General features: G+C 50.8%; 7 protein-coding genes across 7 annotated transcripts; 5 read left to right on the forward strand and 2 right to left on the reverse strand.

The window, feature by feature from the left end:
* Positions 1–123: 123 nt before the first annotated feature.
* On the forward strand, positions 124–1,333 carry J7T55_007936 (uncharacterized protein; the record flags this gene model as incomplete). Its single annotated transcript, XM_053131080.1, has 2 exons — positions 124–312; positions 371–1,333. 2 exons carry the CDS (start codon positions 124–126, stop codon positions 1,331–1,333), a joined length of 1,152 nt encoding a protein of 383 aa, XP_052990772.1.
* Positions 1,334–1,685: 352 nt separating this feature from the next.
* J7T55_007937 (uncharacterized protein) lies at positions 1,686–3,310 on the reverse strand (the record flags this gene model as incomplete). The annotated part of the gene is made up of 2 exons (XM_053131081.1): positions 1,686–2,970; positions 3,195–3,310. 2 exons carry the CDS (start codon positions 3,308–3,310, stop codon positions 1,686–1,688), a joined length of 1,401 nt encoding a protein of 466 aa, XP_052990773.1.
* Positions 3,311–4,074: 764 nt separating this feature from the next.
* Positions 4,075–5,721, forward strand: J7T55_007938 (uncharacterized protein; the record flags this gene model as incomplete). Its single annotated transcript, XM_053131082.1, has 3 exons — positions 4,075–4,310; positions 4,383–4,624; positions 4,706–5,721. 3 exons carry the CDS (start codon positions 4,075–4,077, stop codon positions 5,719–5,721), a joined length of 1,494 nt encoding a protein of 497 aa, XP_052990774.1.
* Positions 5,722–6,425: 704 nt separating this feature from the next.
* J7T55_007939 (uncharacterized protein) lies at positions 6,426–8,089 on the forward strand (the record flags this gene model as incomplete). The annotated part of the gene is made up of 2 exons (XM_053131083.1): positions 6,426–6,685; positions 6,766–8,089. 2 exons carry the CDS (start codon positions 6,426–6,428, stop codon positions 8,087–8,089), a joined length of 1,584 nt encoding a protein of 527 aa, XP_052990775.1.
* A 98-nt stretch (positions 8,090–8,187) lies between these two features.
* On the reverse strand, positions 8,188–9,234 carry J7T55_007940 (proline racemase; the record flags this gene model as incomplete). Its single annotated transcript, XM_053131085.1, has 1 exon — positions 8,188–9,234. The coding sequence occupies one exon, from the start codon at positions 9,232–9,234 to the stop codon at positions 8,188–8,190; it is 1,047 nt and encodes a 348-aa protein (XP_052990776.1).
* Positions 9,235–10,011: 777 nt separating this feature from the next.
* On the forward strand, positions 10,012–11,624 carry J7T55_007941 (uncharacterized protein; the record flags this gene model as incomplete). Its single annotated transcript, XM_053131086.1, has 3 exons — positions 10,012–10,298; positions 10,422–10,957; positions 11,419–11,624. 3 exons carry the CDS (start codon positions 10,012–10,014, stop codon positions 11,622–11,624), a joined length of 1,029 nt encoding a protein of 342 aa, XP_052990777.1.
* Positions 11,625–11,985: 361 nt separating this feature from the next.
* J7T55_007942 (uncharacterized protein) lies at positions 11,986–13,160 on the forward strand (the record flags this gene model as incomplete). The annotated part of the gene is made up of 3 exons (XM_053131087.1): positions 11,986–12,190; positions 12,261–12,922; positions 12,990–13,160. 3 exons carry the CDS (start codon positions 11,986–11,988, stop codon positions 13,158–13,160), a joined length of 1,038 nt encoding a protein of 345 aa, XP_052990778.1.
* Between the last annotated feature and the right edge of the window lie 357 nt (positions 13,161–13,517).

The raw sequence follows: 13,517 nt of genomic DNA on the forward strand, positions 1-13,517 counted from the left end.
GGACGCGGAAAGGTGCTCGATGCAAATTGAGATTTCCGGCGAACTTGAAACAATTTGGATATCTATTCTCAATGTCCTCTCGGTCGGAGCTTGATATATGCGTTTCAACACTTTTAGGGCAACATGTACACTTCGTTTCTTGCCATCTTCATAAGTCTCGTTTTCGGGATAAATGCTACTATTCATGAGCTCATTGTCGGTACATTCAGTACCAAGTTTCTGTACACGGTCGAGTTTGACGATGAAGCGTTGACTTTAAGCCTGTCGGCTAACATATCCGTGCCATACGCAGGCAACTGGATTGCTTTCAATGTAGGCTTCACTCCGAACTCTTTACCTTCTTGAATCATCGTCGCTAAGCGAAACACAGCACGACAAAAGGAATCTCTATACCACAGCCTACGGCCAATCCAATGAGCCGCAAAATCCGAAGTTCGTTAGCTACTCAGTCACCAACGCCACAGCCATCGAGCACCAGACCACCATACCCGCCGGAGGCAACTGCACTGCAACCTCGATCTTCGTGGTGGCGGACACGCACCACCCTTACAACGTCTACGGCACCTTCTTCTCGTCCGTGAAGGGTATAGACGCTGGCTGCGGGTCTGTGTTCTCTGTCGACGAGGGCGGCGCCCTGGACGCAGTCATTCAGAATTATACATACTTCGTCAACAAGTCTGGAGTCCACGGGGCTGCCCTGAGCCCAGATTCGCGGTTTTTGTATTCCGCGGACGACACAGGCAATACGCTCTGGACGCACGCGGTCGACACCGCCACTGGCGAGGTTACAGTGCTGGGGAACCTGACGGGACCTACACCTGGTTCTGATCCCCGCCACGTTGTTGTGCACCCCAAGGGACACTTCCTGTACGTCATCCTCGAGGGTGCCAGCCAGCTGGCGCAATACACAATCGACCGAGAGACCGGCCTGCCGGCCTACGAAGATGCCTACTCGCTCTTGCTCTCCGCACAGCAGGACCCGGTGCACTATTGGGCGGACGAGGTCGCACTGTCGGCCAGTAATAAGTACCTCTGGGCCAGCAACCGCGGCAGGAGCACGAATACCACTGGATACGTCTCGGTATTCTCGCTGGATGAGCGGGGCGCGATTGTAAAGCAGAACTTTCTTGAGGCTACGTCATCAAGCGGGGGATTCTCGAATATTTTGTCCCCGAGCCCGTATACCGATGAGTTTGCGGTGCTGACGGACAACTCGACGGGGTTTGTGGAGGTTTGGAAGCTCGATGAGAACGCTGGCTCGGCGGCAGTGGTTGCGCATCTTGACATTGATGATGGTGGTGGATGCTGCTCTAATGCTTTGTGGTACTCGTGACCAAGATATAAGACAGTGAGGGAAAAGTCATTTTGGTCTGACATTGTACGATGATAGTGAAGTTGGTAGGGTACAACAGAGAGCCTTAGTACTTGAACTCGAGCTAATTAACTATCCGTTTGGTATGCCTCGACCTGAGTTTGGGGCCGAATCAGACACCGCTCCCCAGCCTGATACCTTCCCGCTGCATGTGACACTGTCTTCAGGCTGGTCATTCTCTACTACTATAAACGGTATCCACTTCAAAATAGGGAAGAATGGTACTGGGCGAGCAAATTTGATTAGCCTCAGCTTCGACGTGCGCCCAGAATTACTTCCCTGCTTCACATCGGGTTCCTGCCCAGCAGTTGAATCACTTGCCACCAGCCTTGTCTTCGGGGGCAGCATCATCTTCGTCATCCTGGCTAAGCAAGAGTGGGGCAATGTCCGCGTTGCCACTTGAGCTGGGGTCGCAAATCGCTCTGAGAAAGTCCTTGAACTTGTTCAGCCGATGATTGGACAAGACATCAGCACCAAACTGCCGTACAATGTGTTCCAAGTCTTGTCGTTGTACTAATGTTTCCTTCAAATGGGATCGACCTCGCAGCCTGAGGTGGGGGCGAATGTTTCCGTGTAACCCGTAATTTTCTTCCAAAAGACCTTGATTCAAGTCCCAGAGGTTCATAAGATGGAGCCGTTCTGGTTTTATCCAGAATATCCAGCCCACAGACCTCAACCGGGACTCGCTCGGACATAACCGGTTGTACTGAAGCAAGAAATATGAGGTATGCCGGGGCCATCCAAATCTGATCATGGCCATTTCATTCATGTCGATATAAACGGCTGGGACATGACCAGCGGTTTCAAAATCTTCAAGACCGTCGTAGTCTTTGCCCAAGGACCAATAGGTGTTTCGGATGAAGTCAAGCCGGGCGGATGAGTCCCAGGAAAGAAAATGGCGTAGAAAGATGACGCCCAGCATCGCTATGTTGATGGACCAATCGTTGGCTTGACTGTAACGTGGCTCCACGAGGTGGTATATGTCGTCTGCGCAGTCTTCGGTTTCCAGAAACTGTTGAATTGTCTTGGTGGATCCAATCAGGGTGGTTGATTTGTCCAGAGCTTGTCGACCTATCTCATTGACAGCCAGCTCGAAGCTCTCCACAATCCCATTGAATGCCAAGTCGTACTGTGCTCGCACATACTCCTGGATACACAATACCTCCTCTTGCATAAATACCGGGAGCCGCGTCAAAGCTGCAGACAATCTCGATTTCATTGAGGCCTCCCAATGGCTCTCATCAGTGGCTGTAATCATGGGCACACCATCGATGCGACAGCATAGCTCGTAGAGCAGGAAACCCCTCCAAAGCCTCTTTGTCTCTTCGTCGTTCACTCGAGGTAGTTTGAATGAAGTACACCGAGCTCTAGATGCCTCGGGAGTAGAGAGCTTCAGTGTTCGGTGTTGAGACCTTGCAAAAGTGAAAGAGGTGTAGTCCGTGATTGCCTTGGCAATGTCTGCGTAGAGCTTCAAGGACCAATCGAAGGTGTCGAGGGTCAGGGGCCTCAAGTTAATATCATCGAGGAAATTGTGAAATTCATCCTTGAAGTTGATATTTACGAGCACACTGCACGGATCGGAATTGCAGTCCGAGTTTCTGGACATTTGAAGTTAGTTTTTTCTTCACAAGTGCGCTTGAGCAGTGAGACGACAAGGTCCATCATGGTCATTTGAAGGTGACATGCGCGCAGGGGGGGAATGACTTGCTCGTGATAGCAAAAGTGGGGAGCTGCCATGACCAGATTCATTAAATGCTGGGTCCTTGGGGGCAAGAAGCTCCTCATTGCAGAGAGTAGGATGTTGCGACGCCCAGTTACAAACGCGTGAAGGCAACCAGGGCTGGCACGGATGGTGTTGGCGACATCATTCGGAGCTGGCAGCGAGCAGAGGATGCGATCGTGAATGATTACCGGCAATTTCTCGAATTGCGGAGACATCCTGTATGCCGAGTACAGAACCTCTGAATGAGCTGATTAAAGTGTAGATGCTGCCTGAGACGTTAATTTTGACCCTCGAATGTGGTAGGTGCAAAGATTTACGGTCAGCTTCCGAAAGCAAGGACAAAGAGGCAGTCGCTCTGCAGCGTTCCTGCACCTTAGAACCTTGCTGGCACGTTCAGAGTGGCTTGTGCGTTGCTGAGTGAATTGGCAGTCAGTGACTGATGATTGTGCGAAGTTGAGTTGAGAGTAGGCTTTGGTCGTTGAAGTGCGTAGCTGGTTTGCCTGGGTGGGCCACAAGCGTTCTTGCAGTTGATCTGAGATGGATGATTTTCCAAAGATGCACTCTCAGAAAAGCTAGAATTCAAGCTGTTTTGTATCGACTACTTTGGAAGTTGTTGGTATAGAAGCAGACCACGGCTTCACTGTTTGCAACTGGCTCCGTTGGGCACGTCGAAGGTGACTGTCACCACCCATACAAATCTCCTTACCAAACGATTCCACTGAACGCCATCAAGTCCATTTGAAAACCCATCACCCCATTTTAATTTGTGTGCCATCAATTGATTGCCTGTTTACGTAGGCACCTACCTACTTTCCTAGACACCGAAGCAAAGTTGCCCTCCTTCTCACCCTGACATCAACACCCACACGGTCGCCCGCCACAGGTCTTGCGCCCTACTTACTTTGACCCCCAACCAGACCAATACCACATTATCCACGAACTGAAGCCTTTGATTTCGGATCCATCACGTCTGTTCATCATGGCCACGCAAACCAGTCTCTTCGAGGCCATGCCTCTCGAGCTGCACTTCAAGGTGCTCAGCCACTTGTCGTCACCAGAGGATGTTCTCTCCACCATGCACGCCAGTCCAGCTGTTTTGAAAGCAATCGCCATTGGCAGGGAGCGAGTCTACGTCTCTGTGCTTGAGGCAGCTCTCGCCCCGGAGGTCTTTCGCGAGTTACTTGCGATTGTATATGCGCCCGATCACAACAAATGGTCCGTCGCGTACCTTCCCCCAGCATTGCTAAGATGACATGGCAATAACCATGCTAACACTTGCTGAATCAGCTCACATGTACCCCCTCCAAGTCAAGAGACGAACGATGCAAGTATCCAAGAATGGCGGGCTTGGGAACGGCGCGTCCGTTCCTTCCTGAAGAGGCACGCCCGCGGCGCTGTCTACCCAACTCCTGATCCTCACGTAGACATCAACAAGTTCAAGACGGCGATAAAGTTTATGGTTCGACTTTACTTTTGCCTGTCCAAGTTTGTCAATTTCTACCAGACCTTTGTCCGAAGCATTGCCGGACGTACGTGGCCTGTTGCTCGTCCCGTTTGCAGAATCGAACAAATCCAGCAAGATCACGAGTGGTCACATCTCACTGAAACAGAGTTGCTACGGCTTCAGCGAGGTCTCTTGCGCCACGAACTGTGCTGTCGTTTGATCGGGCTTCCTTCAAAGGCTCTCAGCTGCAATGAAGTCTTCTTTTACCAGTTGGTTGACGCTACTCCACTCAGCAGCAACGATGCAGGACACCCTAAACTTTGGTTTGATTGTCCCTTCCGAAAGTTATTGCCGATAGACGAACTGGAAGAGATTAATTGCGCTTCATTTTATCTCAGGGGCCTTTATCAGATGTATCACTCGGAAGTTCGTCAGGAATTACAAAATGAGCTACAGATCCTGACCCTGAGTCGTGGAGATGGCAAGCTTGACAAGGATGGATCGGAAAAGAAAAAGGAAACTGTCGATGAGTGGATGTCATTATCTAAAGATCCAATGATTAACTCCGATCCTTGGACCGACATCAGCGCACGAAATTGGACGGATATCATAAGTCAACTGGGTCTGGTTTTTTTAGACCGATTTACCAAATCCACCCTCGCGGACCGCAGGGTCTTGATACGAGATACTCTTGCCACTTGGGACTATGAAGAACTTCCAACTTTTCATTGCACGTTCAGGCTTGAAAATCATCCTCGGGGGTCTCAGATGGTCGGCGGAGCTTACTGCAACCTCATGGTACGGACCTCTATCATCCGCGATCTGCACCACAGATTCGGACGCGACCGCACGATGGATCGCCTTCGGGTCCTCGGTTGGGCGTTCTTCGATGATCCATCAAGACTCGGCCCCCCGGGCCTTCCAAATGATGCTAACTCCTCCACTATACGCGCTTGGCTAAGAAAAGAGAAAATGTGCCAATCCTTCTGGCCATCTGCCCAGCCAAGAATACCTGACACAGTCTTGGGCACATTTATCAGCAAGAACGACTGGGAAGATACGGTCATGGCTAAATACGCATGCAAGGATCACTACGAAGATTACCACGCCATGGCACTTTTTGTTGCTGGTATCAGGGCGGTGTCTGACCTCAATTCGACCCAACTCCCCGCGTTCGATTGATCCATGGTTCGTGAGAGCGTTCCGGACCCTCGAGCATCTTGCTGCCGAGATCAAGAAGCCGGAAGGACAACACACACTTCTACATCACGAAGATTGGAGTTAGACTTTGACTTTAATCTAACAGATCATAGCTGCGACTTGGTGAATTTGGGCTTCTACAGATAGCACAAGCAATGGTCAAGTTGAACCAGCCGCCGTAGTCACTACTTGGCGTCAAGAATTGATTCAGTGATTCAGCCCGCCACGTAGGACTGCCGTTTGCCTCTACTCGTGGACAAACGCACGAAGTGCTGCAAATCTCTCTATGAAACTGTGAAATACAAACGCTTCCGTTTGCGTACGGTCACTGGAGCCACAGTGTTGTGATCTGGCCAGTGAGTTCTATGAGGTGAATCACAACGTTCAAAGTGAATTGAAGTCCACCAAATCTCTTCCACTCCAGATTTCCTGCTAACGTCGGAAGACATCTAAACTCGCCCCTGAGGTTTCCCATCTTCGTAGTCTTTGTAAATACTTCGTCTTCATTTCTCACCTACAATTTCCCATCTCACCAGCTTACATCCTCCATCATCGTCATCAACCTTCAACAACGCCAGCAACACATAGCCTCCTGGGAAGCAACTTCTGAGTTGTTTAACCATCCTTTCCCAATCTGAAATCGCATTCCACTGCCAAGTTCACATTGTTCAACGCCAAGAACCAAGATGGCGCCACACATTCCACCAGCCTTCGAGGCCCTACCTGTCGAGGTCCACGGCGATATCCTTCGGCAGATGGCATCCCCTGAAGACGTCTATTCCACGATCAAAGCCAGTCCAAAAGCCTTGAGCAGTTTCTTGTGGTCGAGAGAAGCAATCCTCATCGAAGTTCTCGAGACCAATCTGCCAGCTGAGATCTTCGTAGAGTTTCTTGGCCTGCTTCACATTCCTCAGTACGAGAATTTCAATCATGTTCCCAATCGGAGGTACGTTTTATTGAGCTACATGCTTCCTTCACCTCATGGGTTGGCTCTGGAGCTATGGATGCTGAGGGCTACAAATTTAGTGATTACGAGGATAGAACTCGTTACATCGATACGGACTACGGTCGTTTCGCTTGGGAAGCCTGCAGATACGAAGCCTGGCCCGGTATTGCCGGCAGCTTTTTGCAAGCTCACTTTGGACATGTCAATGGAGCCAAATCGAGCGGTGTTCAGAGACATTATAGCACACCAAGCCCAGCCGACAAGCGCGAAATCAACTACATTGTGTCAATGTACGGAACACTAAAACGGTTCATTCAGGACTACCAGTCGTTCGTTCGAAGCATCCTAGCCGGTGTACCCCCTCCTCTCTCAGACCTAGACCCGTCATTTCGGCGAGAGGAAGCCCTCGAACCCAAGCACTGGCCCCCTCTTAGTCCGAACGAAACACTTCGCCTGCAGCGGGGGTTTCTTCGGTATGAACTCTGCTGCCGCCTCAACGGTATCCCAGCTTGGGACACGCGTCTCAGGCAATGGACTACGGATGCCTCCGAAGGGCCCTTTGACTCACTGTCGGGCTTTCTTCAGCGTTGGGAAGAAGAGGAGATCCGGTCTGTCTGGACCTATGTCCACCGACAGTACCAGGTTCTTGTTCGCGAAGTAATGACCGAGTTTCGCTGCGATGTTAGGCGCCTCAGCAGGAAGGCCCGAAATTCGCCTGAGAACGAGGTGGTTCTCCTGCGAAACATGTCCTTCGAATTGGACATTGATTACTTTGGACGGTGGACATATTCCATGTCCTGCCTCGGTCTTCCCCTTCTACAGCAGCTCCTTAGGTCTGAGTTCGACGATCAACGGCGATTTGTCAGGAATACCACCTGTGAACTGGTTGTAGATTTTGAGGGAGCATTGTTCCTGTCCAAGTACAACGACGTGACAATGGAATCGTTCCCTCAGCCAATGAGAATCAATCTTCCGACAACTACCGGTGCAAATCCGATATATGAACGCATCACCTACGGCTTGACAACCTGGTGTCCTACCAATCTGGGGCGGCGCCGCGAGAGACTTGAAAAGGCGGAAACAAGGCTCAAGGAGCTCGGCTGGGTATTTTGGGAAGACAAAGTCAGGCTGAAGAATCTCCGACTGCTTGACGTCGAGCGTCTCGTCAACCATACTACACAGATCGTATTCGAAGCCGAGCGGAGCTACCCGGAGGAGGGAATGTATGTCACCAAAGAGGACCGCGACGGGGAGTTGTCAGCCAAGTATGCAGTCTTCGCAACTGGTGAGGAGAGCAGGGAGTGCTATTTCTTTGATCGCCTCAGGGTTATCAGCAACTGGTCATCCAAGGAGATTTCACCGGAATTTCAAGAGCTCTGCTCAGTGGAAGGTCCAGATGAGTAAGCGCCGGTGATACAGGCATTCATAGGAAACTAAGAACCGCGAGAAGACATTTGAGTACTTATGATTATGAATATGTAAAAAGCCTGATAGTTTCTCTTTCAAGTCATGTGCCATTTGTCGCCTACTCTGAACCCCAAGGGGAAAGGATCCGTAGGGTGCAAAATGACTTGCTTGAATGCGGTTATCCAAGCGCTTCCCTTGACTTTGGGAATGATGGCATCATACTCGCCAACTTTTGCTTGGCCCGCAACTGTGGAAATGAACTCGGTACCTATGACGCTGCGGTGGCCAAAGGACTCGCCCACGTCTAGCTGCTTTCGCTTGTGAAGCACAGCCATTCGTGCACAAGTACCCGTCCCGCACGGGCACCGATCCAGTCTGCCAGGGGATACCACAACGGTATTGATGGCTGTAATCTTGCCGCCATCGCTAGGGTCTGCTCTGATGAGCGGTTCTGTAAACTCAAGGGCGGTCACGCCGCGTATCTTCTGATTCTCGGGATGAACGGGATCAGTCTGTTCCTGGACAGCCCGCTTGATACGCTCCCCAACCTCGACAAGTTTGGCTCCATTCTTGGTGTCAATCTTGAGACCAACCGATGCGGCGTCGACCAGTGCATACCACATTCCTCCATAAGCAATATCCACTTTGACAGGATTATCAAATCCAGGCACGGTAATGTCCAGATCTAGAGCGTAGACAAAGGCCGGCACGTTCTCCAGCTCGACGTACTTGACTTTGCCCGCCTCACACTCGGCACGGACGGTGACCAGCCCAGCGGGACAGTCGAGCTTGAGCGTCGTGACGGGCTCTCTCATGGGCACCATGCCCGTCTCAAGAAGAACAGTGGTGACACAAATTGTATTGCCGCCTGATATAGGAGGATACTCGTCGTGCTCCATGACGATGAAGCCGGCGTCCGCTTCGGGGTTGCATGGGGGGAGCACAATGTTGGCGCACATGGCAGAGCTGCCCCGGGGTTCGTTCAATAGTAAGTTCCGGTACTGGTCCTCATGGTCCCAGAAGTATCTCATCTTTTCGTACATGGTCGTGCCCGGGACGTCGCGGACGCCGCCGACGATAACGTCACCGACGTCGCCGGCGCAGTGAGCGCCAACGACGTTAAAAGTCCGTCCGAAGCTCATGATTGATGGAGGTGACCAAGTAAGCGCAATATTCTGAACGCGGAGAGGTTGGTTAGGCAAGAGACAACACGAGTGATTGAACTGTTTCCTCGGGATGGCCCACGGGAATACGTTTCGAACAGAGCAAGCACTCTAATACTCTATATAAGGACAAGAATAGAATGTCAGCACCGATGACTGGCTTGCGGGGTTGAGTCTGCGAAATTTGTGGGTAACACCGTTGTGTCAATTCGAGAACGAAAAAGGCAGGCCACTCCTGTGGAGTTTGTATTTCGAGGAACCTAGACTATTCATTAGCGCGCTCGAGAGCCCAAGCCATAGTTGTGTATAGCATTTCATGTGAAGCTTTTGGATTTGTAAGTGAGGGTGGACTCGAAGCCGGGAGTTACAGGGCGCACTATGTCGCAATCCCAGCCAATGACTGGTCTTCGTGCCGTTACATCCCGCTGGCCTGATTCGGAAGTCCACTCCGTGTGGAAGTCCGCCCCATTGGGAAGTCTATTACATTGGGCAGTTGACTCCAGCAGGCAGCTTCTTCTCGTCAGAAAGAGGCGACTTTGCCACAGTGCCGGACGAATCAAGGAACAGTATAAGCTCGTTTCAACTCATTAACCCCCACTGCATTGGCTTTCGTCAGTATCCGGGTAGTTCATCCTTCCGATGGCTGCTATATCAGACAGCATTCCAGAGATAGCATCTTAAAGTGTCGTTGCATTGCCTCTAGTAGACATAGATCTTTTCAAAGACGTCAAAACAATCTCGCATCCTCTTAACAAAATGAGTGCCAACACCACCCTGACAACAACTGAGCGCCATGATGAGCCTTCAACGGGCGAGAAGAGTACATTGAGTATTCTAACAGCCTCGGGATTTCAAAGCCTTGCTCAGGGCGGGCCCATGAAGGGAATTCCTCATTTCAACTCCTTCGAAAAAGAGCGTAAGTGGATGCTTGAGCACATGGCTGGTGCATTTCGAGTCTTTGCAAGAAAAGGCTTCACCGAAGGTCTGGCAGGACACATCTCGCTTCGGGATCCTGAGTATAAAGACTGTTTCTGGACTAATCCGTACGTGAAAATTTTGACTTCGCGATTCCCATCCCGTTCCACGATCAAGTTCAAACGAGGGCTCTATCTTTGAACATATTATTTGAACACAAGGCATGGATTGACGGAATGATTCCCTTGTAGGTTGGCGTTACACTTTGGTCTAGTCAAGGTCTCCGACTTGATCTTGCTCAACCACGAAGGTGTAGCTATCGGCGGCAACACTTCTCGACCGGCCAATGCCGCTGGCTTCCAAATACATGGCCATATCCACCACGCCTACCCGCATGTGAACGCTGCTTGCCACGCACATTCTGTCAACGGACGTGCTTGGGCCAGTTTCGGAAAGCGCTTGGACATGCTCCATCAGGACGTCTGCAACTTCTACGGGGACGCGCACCAAGTCTATAATGACTTCGGGGGAGTTGTTCTGGATCCCAAAGAAGGTGAAAGACTTGCCTCTGCTATAGGCCCCCACGGCAAGGCGCTCATCCTGCAGAATCATGGACTTCTGACGGTTGGCAAGACGGTCGATGAAGCGGCTTACCTGTTCTCACTTCTCGAAAATTGTTGCGAGATCCAGCTGAAGGTAGAGGCTGCTGCTGCTAACGGACTCAAGAAGGTGCTTGTCACCACTGAGGCTGCTGAGTGCACTGCTCAGGCAACAGGCAACCCCGTCAGTATGCTCTTTGAAATGAATCAAGCTCGTACTAACGTTGATTCCTTCTCTCCAGGATGGCTTGTACATGGACTTTCAAACCGATTACGAATATGAGCTGGTAGTTAGCAAGGGTGATTTTCTGAACTAAGTGGTAAGTCATGGAGATGACAGGGCACTAATAGCATTCACTTTTATTTTTGATAATGAACAAGCACTTGCTGCACACCGCACTTTGATCTCGACGGTGGTATGTCGTGGATATATAGCCGTGACAGAACTTTTAAGGGGAGCCCAAGAGTACGTGTAGAAAACCAGTCTTTGACTATGGTCTCACATAGTTGCAAACGTATCGTTAGTCCAACAAATTCGTTTCATCCACGGCGGATTCAGTCAAGAATAAGTCAACGCCAAAGACACACGACAAGATTGTGACGCCTTGAAAGCTGTATCATGTCATTTTCATGTGTCTGCCTATCACAGTTTCCAGATTGAATACCACCCTGCCTCTAACGCTGGGATCAATCCTCGTGTCGACGGGATGGATAATGCATGACGACGATCAGATGAATACGACACGAGTTGGGGAATGCCAAGGGCCAGATGTCTTCGAAATGATAAGACAGGCCGCCCCTTACGCGGCTGCATCTCGACAGGCCGGACCGGACCTGCAGTGGCTCTCGGCTTGAGTCGGCACAGGCGTCCCTAGCCAATAAGGTGGAGCTGTTCAGAACTGCCCGATCTGGCGGCAGCAAGGTGGGGAGGGAGAAGCTTCTTCGGGGTGGGTTGCTGCATACACAGGCCGAGCTCGGCTAGAGGAACCTTTGGGAAAACCTATGGACCCACAGTAACATTGCTGACGAGAGTACTTTCAGTGTCCAGATAGGTAGACTATAGAGCGTCTTAATGCCATCTCGGCCACTCAATCTACTTGTGGCTAAGTTATTGCGCAACGGGTGAAGAATATACATTGTTTGAATCAACCCTGTGCCAGACGTGTCGTGCAAACCTCCGCTGTTGCTCCTCCACCAATCCCTGACTTGACTCATCATGGCGTCCTCTGGAGCACAGGCAGCAAATGTCCTCCTTTTCGGTGGTGGCGCCGTGGGCACCATTGCCGCGCTCAATATTGAATCCGGCAAGCTGGGCACTGTGACCGCCGTTTTGAGATCCAATTTTCAGGCTGTACGAGAACATGGCTATCGGATTGAGAGCATCGATCATGGCAAGCTGACAGGATGGCGACCTACCAAGGGTAAGCGGTGGCGGCAGTGGTGATCCCACCCTTGCACTCAGATACCGTGCGACTAACGTCGAGACTTCAGTGGTTAATGGCGTCCCCAACGTGAAGCAGGATTCATTGCCCCCGTTCGATTACATTGTCACCACGACGAAGAACTACCCTGATGTATCCCCTACCCTCCCAGAGCTCATCGCTCCGGCCGTCACTCCTGGCCATACTGTGATTGTCATGATTCAGAACGGCTTGAACATTGAAAGGGCCATGTTTGAGGCATTCCCGACAAACATTGTGCTCTCTGGAGTTTCCATGATCGACAGTCATGAAGGACAGCCCGGCGAGATCTTTCACGAAGACCACGATATCCTGTATCTGGGAGCTTTCACCAATCCCAATATTCCCGACAAGGAAAGCGAAATCAAGGCGGCGCACGACTTTATCAAAATTTATGGCGCCGCAGGCAAAACCAACGTTCAGTTCTCCGAAGATGTGCCATGGGCAAGGTGGCGGAAGTTGATCTTCAACGCCGTCTTGAACCCGATTTGTGCCATCACAAGCCTGGATTCTGCAAGAGTGCGACTGACCAACAGCCTGGTGGAGGAGCTGGTCCGGCCCGCCATGAAGGAAATTTACGAAACTGCAAGCAGGCTAGGGCACAAGCTTCCAGAAGATATCGTAGATACGATGATCAACTTCGATCCGATGGATTTGTACCTGAAGCCGAGCATGCAGTGTGACATTGAGAAAGTAAGCGGGTCCCTCTTCTTCGATGAGCTGGTTCATGAGAATATGACTGAGGTGCTGACGACCGCAGGGTAACCTTATGGAGATTGAGTATCTCATCGGAGAGCCGCTACGAGAAGCTGAGAAGCTTGGAGTTGCGACTCCTAACCTAAAGGTCATTTATGAGATAAGCAGAGCCTTGCAATGGAGAGTAAAGGAGGCCAAAGGAATCGTCACGGTACCACCGAAGAGGCAATCTTGAATGGTGCCAATCCTCTAGAATGGAAATGTACATGAACACCATATACACTGTAGAAGCGCAGTACCAATCCCTTAGGAGTAGAATATGCCGCTGAAAGATCAAGAATATTTCAACTCAGTATTGATCAAATGATCAAGATCTGTTTCTAGGCTCTCACTAGCCGAAACACGTTTATGTTGTTCGCGCCGCAATCATTACAAGGGGCACAGTACGGTGCATTAAGAAAAAGAAAAACAAAAGAAAGGCGAAGAAGATGGTGTGCCCGTGCTTCCCAATCGTTGCGCAGCACTCTTGGACCAACTCCCTCGGTCTCCAAATTATATCAGTCTCCGGCAGTCACACGGCATTTGCAAGTGT

This window comes from Diaporthe amygdali, assembly GCF_026229845.1.
Source record: "Diaporthe amygdali strain CAA958 chromosome Unknown NODE_25_length_736740_cov_64_583793, whole genome shotgun sequence".
In the NCBI taxonomy this organism is placed as follows: Eukaryota; Fungi; Ascomycota; class Sordariomycetes; order Diaporthales; family Diaporthaceae; genus Diaporthe; species Diaporthe amygdali.